The 10,189-nt window shown below is 35.5% G+C and overlaps 2 protein-coding genes across 2 annotated transcripts; one reads left to right on the top strand and one right to left on the bottom strand.

Annotated features, from left to right (window-relative positions):
* Positions 1 to 216: 216 nt before the first annotated feature.
* On the bottom strand, positions 217 to 4,037 carry LOC108460761 (1-(5-phosphoribosyl)-5-[(5-phosphoribosylamino)methylideneamino] imidazole-4-carboxamide isomerase, chloroplastic). Its single transcript, XM_017760388.2, has 8 exons — positions 3,769 to 4,037; positions 3,610 to 3,671; positions 3,057 to 3,264; positions 2,248 to 2,333; positions 2,023 to 2,124; positions 1,676 to 1,809; positions 1,002 to 1,050; positions 217 to 847 (listed from the first exon to the last, which is right to left on the bottom strand). Exons 1-8 carry the CDS (start codon positions 3,902 to 3,904, stop codon positions 671 to 673), a joined length of 954 nt encoding a protein of 317 aa, XP_017615877.1. The 5' UTR covers positions 3,905 to 4,037; the 3' UTR covers positions 217 to 670.
* LOC108460759 (pentatricopeptide repeat-containing protein At2g36240) lies at positions 4,028 to 6,426 on the top strand. The gene has a single exon (XM_017760387.2). The coding sequence runs from the start codon at positions 4,176 to 4,178 to the stop codon at positions 5,652 to 5,654; it is 1,479 nt and encodes a 492-aa protein (XP_017615876.1). The 5' UTR covers positions 4,028 to 4,175; the 3' UTR covers positions 5,655 to 6,426.
* The last annotated feature ends 3,763 nt before the right edge of the window (positions 6,427 to 10,189 follow it).

Here is a 10,189-nt window from a genome sequence, read left to right as displayed (position 1 = left end):
TTTGAACTAATTACAAAGACTCGACTTCAATCTAAAGTACAAAAAAAAATCACCACTTATTAATCACTCAATGAGTTAAGGCGTCATATCAACAATCCATTATAAATTAATAAAATTTTTAACGGCTAATTTAAATAATTATTTTAATTAAAGTGACTAAATTAAAAAAAAAATTAAAGTAACCTAAATAAAATAACCTCTATTTTAGAGTGATCATAAGTGTAACTTGTACTATATTTTTTCTCCCACGTTTTATTGCAAGCTCAAAATCATAAAAGAATGGTATCTTATTGTTAGCAACTCGACCAACTTCGGAGGTTTCTTCCTCTTCCAACTAAATTATCTACAAACTTGGTGGCATGAAGTTCTGGTTTTATCATAAAATCAGATACATAAAACTGAACAGGAGAAATACATAGAAAAAAAAGGGTTATTGTTTGTAAAATATGCAATGCAGTATAAAAGAATCAGAAGTTCATTCCAAGGATTTCCCAGTAGAAGCTTCTATAACACAACATAGCTACAATCATCCATGCCAAGAAGGTGATGATCTTGGGAAGCCCGGCAGATCGAGGGTTGACTCAGGTTTAAGTTTTAAGTTGTCTTAGCACACCTTGAGTGAGGGCTGGCTGACCAGGTAACTTCTAGGGCCTCAGGTAGCTCTACAACTTTAGTTTATGCCCCTCCTGTTATTCTCATGCCATGCAACTACATCACTGTATGCTAAGTTACCCCCGAAAATATCCAAGGCACTTCCTACGGTGACGTCCACTCGTCCCTTCCCTGCTGCTTTGATTGTCTCTAAATCATCCATTACTGTCACACCGCCAGCATAAGTGACAGGAATCTGCAAAATATACACCTTAATAAGTCATAACCTTATAATAAAAATCTAATTCCCCGGGCACTTTATATTCACGGAATAGAAGAAAAAGTCAAATGCAATGATAGACCAAAAACTGGACTAAAACATAATGGAGGCAAATGTAGGAGCTACCAACCGGAGAATGCTCGCCTAGCAATGCCACGAGATCTTTGTCTATTCCCAGCCTGTAATAAATAAACCATTAGAAGTTATAATACAGAGGGAAGTACAAATCATTTTACCCTTCTGTTGATGAAGTTTGAAGCAAATAACTACTGAAACACCTCAACCCTCAGACATTCCATAAAGGACATGTTAGAGTGGGGTATGGTTCGGTCAAAATGCAGAAACTCTAACCAATTATGTCTTACAAGCTCCCAATCTTTAGACATTCTAAAAACATAGAGTGATCAATCCATATGGTACGGCAGGCACTTATGAACAGATATAAGCAAACCAGACATATAAGCACGAATAAAGCTTGATTGGATATCTTTGGATTGTTGTGAGCAAAATGATGGACAAGCCTTTCTGAGTGCCATTAATACAATGGTTAGCTCAGAGCAAGGATCAAGATAATCAAGAGACTCAAAGCTGCAAGAACAAGAGACAACTGCTAAAACAACACAATCGCATAATTCAAACAAGCGTACTGATCACCGACAACAAAAACTTAAATCCAGATCAACTAACTGACAAATCATAATTGACCATCCATGTTTGAAAGAGCAACCAGGTAAAAACTACAACAGCATACAAACTAGCAAGTGTGAATTGCAGGTTGTAATAAATGACACAGTTCAGACTTACTTTTTCCCTTCAACATCCACACCATGAACCAAAAATTCATCTGCAAATCTGGCAAGAAAATTCAATACTTCTTCATCAAGATAGACATCACTGAATTTTTGCCATCTATCAGTGACAATGGCATATTTGTCTTCCTGCAATGGAAACCAACATCTTATGATTAAAAACAGCCAAAATTAAGTATTCTATCAACTCAGAAGATAACACTCAAGAGTAAGGGAGTAAAATTGGGGACTCGGGAATCAGGAGTAATGGAGGCTAACGATGTAGAATGTGCATGACAATAATCAAATTCAGAAGAGATTTCTCCAAGTATTTAGTGTGCAGAAGACAGAAATATTTCCTACCTTCTTTCTGCAGCTAAGGTCCAAAACAAGTCTTTGCTTACCAATAACATTGACAAGACCTTTGAGCCTTTCAAGGTCCATTTGCCCGTTGTTAAATACATACTGCAACAAGTCCAACAAGAAAACATACACAAGATTAGGTGAAGATGTTTTCTCTCAGCAAACCCTGTACATGTCAGGATTTCACATCTTGCAACAAATAATGTTAAAAATTGATCAACATACTGAGGTGACAATGACATGGCTGGCTCCTTCATCAATGTAACTCAAACAATTATCTAAATTGATCCCGCCTCCGACTTGCAAGCCACCTAGATTATTCCAGTGCTCACAATAAGTTCAGCAGAGGAAAGGTCGGTAAACATTAAACATATTACCAAAGATAGAGAAAAAGGATGAGACAACCACTCTCAAGAAACTTCATTTGAGATTACAGTACAACCAGTAGAAGCTTGCATCATGACTCGAGAGTGTACATATCTAACCAGGATAGATATCTGACCTTCAAAGCTTTCACAATGATATCAAGTACTTTCAGGAAGACAAAGAAAATCATGCCAAAGGTATAAGAATATTGGAATCAGAAATTTTCAACCTGTAAAAGGTTTCCCATTCATCATAAATATATATGACAATAGTATTGTTAACAAACTCGTCTGCAGTGATAATCTAAGAATACCTGAATTACTATGAAAATAATCTGAACATTGCACTTAAAAAGTCCCAATTTACCGAAGAATAGCCTAACATTTACAAATGAAAATAAAGTTCCAACAACTTAATATTGACAATTAACTCCGACTACTCCTTTTGCGTCTAGAGAAGCATATATCTTCGAATCAATAATTTCACTTTTTTACAAGAATATTATATATTAATAACATTAAAACTTATCTTGATTGCAAGGAACCAGAAAATTAGGCCATCTTAGGACAGAAAGATTTGGCAGCGATCACAAAAAGTACTATGATAAGCAGTAAAGACAGCTGAAATAAACAGACAACTAAATATGAAACTGAAATATCAGTTTTTACCAGGATATGCACGCAATGCTTCAAGGGCTGCTGCTTGGCTTAGAGGATCAGCTCCAAGCATGATTACATGACCTCCCTTTAGCCCATCTTTTTTGTACAAGTTAGCAAACTCAGCTGCCAACTTATCCGATTCAAAATTGGTTACAAGGGTTGATCCATCCTCCTTGGAATCTCTAAGAGTTGACCCAACAATTTGTTTCACTTTCCCCTGGTATTAAATCATATTTCACGTGTTAGGAACTGGCAAAAATGTCAAAGCCAGTCTCACACAAGCCCCAATACATGAAGAAAAACTCTTTTCTCCTCCCATAGTGCAGGAATGAGAACAAAAATAAAAACACCAAAGAATCAATATTACTTTTAGGTTCCTTTAACTATGCTAGCCAAAGGATGAAATTTGTTTCAACATATAATTAACCAAATTAATTTCTACAATGAGATGAAAACTATCAGTCTATAGAAATTGTATACTAGAAAGTTATAACAAAGAATGTCAGCTTTCTTCAACCAAAATAAACCAAGAAAAAAAAGCATTCCTTTGTGCTCAAATTACCTTGTGAATATCAATGCAAGGTCGAAAACTGACAGTGCAACGAACACAGAAATGACTAGATTCTGCAAGAAGAAATAAATTAAAAGAAAAAAAATGAGAGATTTAAGAAACCCAATAAAGAAAAACCAAAAGTGAAAATGGTAGAAGTTTGAGAAATACTGAAACTTAGTGAAGGGATGGCTCTGGCAAATGGGTGCTTGGAAGAATCGTATAAGGAGGACTTGAAGTTCCTGCCATGAGAAATGCTACTTAGCTCCCGTATCGAAGAAGTCCCATGGAGGCTGCTACTTCTCATCTTTGGGTTGAAACTGAAAACTCCTGGGGCCAGTCCAGAGAAGAAGAAATGGGTTGTTAAGTTACTTAACTAGTAAATCTTAGGTTTTTTTATTTTTTATTTCTTGGTTATTTAAGTCAAAAGGTTAACAGGTTGAGATAGGCCGAAAAAGTGTCTCGGGTGGGCTTCAAAAACTTACCTAATCGAAACAACAAAAGGCAATGGCCTTATCAAAATTCATTATTTCCTGTTTGTCATATTGACAAGTTTTCTGTTCTTCAAAAAATAGCTAATGAAGAAGAAGAACCTTCTTAAACCTCTCCAAAATCCTCCATCGAAATGCCCACAGTCACTCCCACCACTCTCTCCACTCATGGACTCACCCCAAATACCAATTCCTTCCCTTTCTCTCTTCCCCACAACACCCCAACCCCATCACCACAAGCAACTATTTTCCTTCCTCAAAGCTCACCTGACCCACCAACCCTTAACCCCCAAAACCCTCCTTCACGTCCTCAAAACTAAGCTTCACCATCACCCCATTTTCACCCACTATGACTTCCAAGTTTTCTCTTGGGCCTCCACCGTTGACTCTTTCCGTCATGATCACTCTACTTACCTGTGGATGGCTCATTCCTTAGCTTCCTCTCACCGTTTCTCCCTGCTTCGTTCTCTCCTTAGTTTTGTAGTTGCCAATCCTTGCCCTTGCTCTCCAGGTATCTTCTCTTGCCCTCAGATAGAACCCCTTTTTCGTTTCGTTATCGATGCGTTTTGTAGGTCTAGGAAGTTGAGTGATGCTGTTTTTGCTTTTGAATCCATGAAGAAATTGATCGATGGAAGGCCTAGTATCGTTATTTATAATGTTATGATTAATGGGTATTTGAAAAGTGGGGATTTTGATAACGCTTTGAGGTTTTATGAGAGGATGGAAAAGGACAGAGTGAAACCAGATGTGTGTACATTTAATACTTTGATTAGTGGTTATTGCAGGAATGGGAAGTTTGAATCAGGATTGAAGTTGTTTAAAGAAATGAAGGAGAAAAGCTGTAGGCCTAATGTGGTTAGTTTTAACACTTTGATTCAAGGGTTTTTCAGAGAAAGGAAGGTTAAGGAAGCTATTGAGATGGCAAATGAGATGACTCAATCAGGGTGCCAATTTTCGACCGTGACTTGTGAGATTTTGGTCAAGGGTTTGTGTATGGAAGGCCAGGTTCTGGAGGCATCTGACATGATCGTTGATTTCTGTAGGAAGGGACTTTTGCCGAAGGGGTTTGATTATTGTGGTTTGGTTGAAGAGCTTTGTGGTAAAGGCAATGCTGGTAGAGCATTTGAGGTGGTTAATGAGTTATGGTTGAAAGGAGATGTTCCAAGTTCGATTGCTTGTACCACATTGATTGAAGGTTTAAGGAGATCCCAGAGAAGAGAAGATTCATTTGGATTGATGGAAAAAATGCTTAAAGATGGTATTGTTCCAGATATCCTGACTTTTAATTGTCTTATGCAAGATCTTTGTGATTTGGGAAGAACAATGGATGCAAATAAATTTAGATTATTGGCTTCAGCAAAGGGTTTAGAACCAGATGAGGTGACTTATAACATTTTGGTGTATGGATATACAAGGGATGGGAGAAGAAAGGAAGGTGAAAACTTGGTGGATGAGATGTTGGATAAAGGATATATACCTGATATTGCTACATATAATAGGTTGATGGATAGACTCTCCAATTCTACAAGTTCCACATTGGAGAAAGTAAGTGCCATTCATAGGTGAGCACGAGTTGTGAATATTAATATCAGAGCCCAAATTTATCTCAGATTTTCTGGTTTTCTTATCAACAGAGAGGAAGAATTTTTTTCTTTGAAAAGTTTAATTGGCATTTGATTGATTCAGTACCGATGTTATAAGTTGATTTAGAGAAGGAAAGACTGCATTATTTACTTGTAAAAACTAGCATGACAAGCACTGGTAGTTCAAGGAAGAACAAGAGTTTGCAAGCAATGTGCTGTGAAATTCACTTTGGTGCCTGATAAGTGAAGTCAGTTGGTGAAGGCAATCTTCTGCTTTGAACTGCAAGGGGGAATCCTTTGATCGAAAAGCAATCTTCCGCTTGCTAATCAGCCTGAAGCTAAAGACCAAACAAAGAAGCTTGGACGGATTTGGATCTAACTCGAAATTTGACAACAAATCTACTTGAGTCTGAGAGCACAAAATGGGATACTATATGATGTTAGTACTTGGCTATCATGCTTTTTTTCCCTGCATATGATTGAGTTAACAGCATTTATTTGCTAAGCAACGGACCAAAGGACTGAACACCTGATGCTAGGGCCGCTACAGATTTTCAATTTGATGAATTCCCTAATTGTAAACATTTCTCAGTGTATTTGCAGCACTTCAGAAGGAAGTGGCCCTATTCACCGTCTTACCCACCTCTGGTTTTCATTTCCTTTTGCTCTATACTCCTTTTATGATGTATGTATTACTATATTTAGTATATACTCCGTTTTTTTACCTTGTGAATTATCTTTGGATTATGATGTTCTTTTTTGGTTCATTATGATGTTACTTGGTTCTTCCCACTTGTTTAGCTACTAATCTTCCTACATCACCCTTTCATGGCTGCCATTTCCATTCTGAAGATTTTGTAAGTTATCTACACACTTACCAGGAATTTTGTTTAGGAGTGATAAAGATAATAATTATAAAATTTTGGGAAGCTAAAATTATTGTGTTAAAAATACTTAAATTAAATTATTTAATTTTTAGAGGGGCCAAATTTTGAAATTTTCTATTTAACTAAAGGTTTAAAATGCTTAAATTTAATGTTTTACTTGGTTAAGAGGGTTAATGCCACCACCTGCCATGGATAGGAAATTTTGTTTAATTAAACAGTTTGGTATATAGGCAGATCAACGCTATTAGGGGACGAAGAGAACTCGAGAGGTCAAAATAAACAACAAAGTTATCAGTTAAACTCCTAGTTTCATACAAATACTAAGATTGGAACTGCTTCCTTTTCTAGCAAGAGCATCCGCACAACGGATAAATATGGAGCAGACGGCTCCACTATAAGCTACTCAATCATGAAGAAGAGAACCAAACAAGTCATTTTTATGATCATGATTTTTTTGTGTTCACAAAGAGATGGGAGAAAGGTGCAAGCTTTTAGCAAGTTGGAGCGCATCCCTAAGACCTTATAACTTTACTGTGATTCCGATAAATCTATGACAAACTGCAATCGAATGAACATTATGATCCCTAATGATAGCTCCCGAGCCAACAGAGCCAGGGTTGCCAAGCGAGGATCAGTCATAGTTGAGCTTGAGCCAACCCAAGGGGGAGGAGAGGAGACCATTTGACATGAATTAGTCCTGGAGGCCCTTTGATTTTAAAATGAAGTGAGAAAGCAGAGAACTCTCCTTAACATCATAAGGTTTATTGAAGATGATAGCATTCTTAGTCATCCAAATGGTACGAAGGAGAAAGGCAAACAAAATTGCCCCAAGGGATATGGTGGTGTTTCAAAAAAGGTTATCTTTAATCCAAGTGTCATAAGGAGCATTCCAACAGGATCTTGAGAGTGAGGGATAGGGAGAAGCTTCCACAAGTTGTCGATCATAGTGCACTCTTTTAGGAGATGACTGGCAGTTTCCTGATTGGAGTTGCAGAACGAACACTCAATACTAACGCTCATTCCTCTCGAAAAAAGCAAGGAACGAGTTGGAAGACAATTTCCAAAGAAAGAAAATTTAGGTGGAAGGTTGATCCAATTGCAATGATGGATATTGGAAGCAGATTTTAGGGTGAAAACACCGTTAGAAGTGCAATTCCAGCGAATGGAGTCTTTCGTATTGCCATAAAGAGAGCAATGTAGAAGGACAAAGGAGGACTTGAAATGTCATTGATATCTACTCTTTTCATAATGGCTCCATTTTGTATGCTCTTAACAACTTTTTTTTTTTTTAAAGTATTCAAAGCCCCTCAAGTTTGATAACAAATAAAAATGCTCTCATTTGCTTTTAAGTTTAATTTTAAAAAAAATTATCTATTTGTTTTTATCTTCTCTTTTACATCTCGCTTATTTTAATAATTTTTATGCATTAAATATTTAAATTTTAATTTAATATAATATTAACTTTGTGATGATTTTTTTACTTATATATTTTAATCAAGCAGCTTGGAGTTCCTATATTCACTCTTTTTCTTTTTTATTGTTGTTGGATAACTCATTCGCACACATCTTCTCTTTGTTTCTCGAGTCTATAGTAAATTACAGGCAGAGTTCGAAAAGGTCAAATCTTTGATAATTCCATCATACATGATTGACTTGCGAGGGCTTGTGCAAGGAGTTTAGGTCTATTTTTCAAGCCTGGGCCAGACCCAAAAAATGAGTTTATTTTTTGCCCAAGCCCTGCTAAAATTAAGAAAAGTAAACTCGGACCTAGTTTGCTTATATTTGATTTTTTTAGATTAATTTTTTATTTAAAAATAAATTTTAAAAAATATGATACACTAAATGCACTAAAAACACTAAAATAAATGTTTTCTAACACATTAATTTATATTAAAGAACACTAAGACCCTATTTGGCAATTGGTTGATAGCTGATTGCTGATTGTAGTGGCTAATTTAACCAACTAATTCTATTAACTGTTTATTTAAAAGTATTTGGTAAAACTTAGCTGATAGTTAATATCTGTAAAATGACAAATAAGGGCATAACACATTTTATTGTTAAGTATTTATTGGTTTATAATACTTTAGTCTTTATTTGGTGAAATTATTGAAATAAAACACTATTAATAAGGAATTAAACATCCATTTTGGCAATTAATTAGTGAATATTTTTGAAATTTTAAATAAACAAATTTCTTAAGTTCCTTATTTGCAAATATTAACCTTGTGGAAATTGATAAACATTTATAGTGTATCAATATATTTGTAAACTATATTCTTAGTGATATTTATGTCATGTTCTTAGTATGTAAATTAGTAATAATTATATAACACTCTAAATAAATTTGTCAAGTAGCATATTTCAATTAATATAAAATTGCATAAGAAATCATTTTCTACAAGTAAATTGAAAATAAATTAAGAGTACATAAATATTAAAAGGTGAATAGGCTCGATTGAAAATTTCTCACGGCAATGTTGCTTTAAATAGATTCACGGTGGAGGTTTTTTTTTTTTTTTTGTATACTCATGATGGAGTTTTTTTTCTTTTTTTTTTTGATATTTACTTTGGACTTTAGAGGTGAAAGTAAAAATGGGAGAATAGAGGCTACTAATATCTTGGTACCACTGTTAGGTTTGAGAGCATGAATGGAGTAATTTTTGAGTAAGTATGGTTAGATATGTCATTCCACATATCTAATTCGCAATCAGTTGTTGAAAAAAAGTTGTTCATCCTAGCATTTTTTGCTTTGGAGGTTTTAGCTCAACAAGCTCTTACAAATCTCCATTCACCAAACACTATAATTAGAGGTTTTGACTACCCAATTCTCTTTGTGCCCAAACCACTAAAAAGGGCACAAAACTTTATTTACCAAACACCCTAACATAAATAATAATAATCATTTTATTATATTAAAACACATTGTTAGAATTAAGTTACCCAAATTCTTATTTAAATAAAATACAATGGTAAAATAAAATAAAAGAAGAATCCATATAGAATTACACTTCTTTTATTTTATTTTTAGAATAAGGTTTTTTTAAACCTTATTAAATTCCATCTATTTGATATTGATTAGAATAAGGTGTTTCAGTCTTACTAGAGTATGGCTTTACAAGCCTATAATGTAACACCCCTCACCCGTATCCGACATTAGGATAGGGTTCGTGGTGCTACCTGACTTAGACTCAACCAACTGTATAAAACTGGGCCGTGAAATTTCAAACAATTGAAAAAAAAAACTCCTCTTTTCACAAGTAACTATCTCATATATGGGCTTACAAGGCCCAATCATAAATCCAGGGTTGTTTGCAACCCAACCGAGTCCTCATGGAAACTTAGAAAACTTTTGTGCATCAAGACTTCACACGCCCGTGTAGCATAGAACACACGACCGTGTGTCAGGGACACGCCCGTGTCCTGAACCCGTGTCTAAAATCATAAGCATTCTGTCAAAACCACACGGCCCACGAACACACCCGTGCCTTATAACCGTGTCATTCACACAGCCGTGTCTCTTGTCCGTGTGCTACAAGCATGCATACTGACTTTATGACACGGCCTGGACACACGCCTGTGTGGCCTACCCGTGTGCTAAAATGACTTTAAAAATTTAAGTGCAGGGAAC

Source organism: Gossypium arboreum, chromosome 4, assembly GCF_025698485.1.
Source record: "Gossypium arboreum isolate Shixiya-1 chromosome 4, ASM2569848v2, whole genome shotgun sequence".
NCBI classification, from domain to species: Eukaryota; Viridiplantae; Streptophyta; class Magnoliopsida; order Malvales; family Malvaceae; genus Gossypium; species Gossypium arboreum.
Note: the sequence above shows the minus strand (reverse complement) of the source record. Positions and strands in the feature narration are given on the sequence as shown.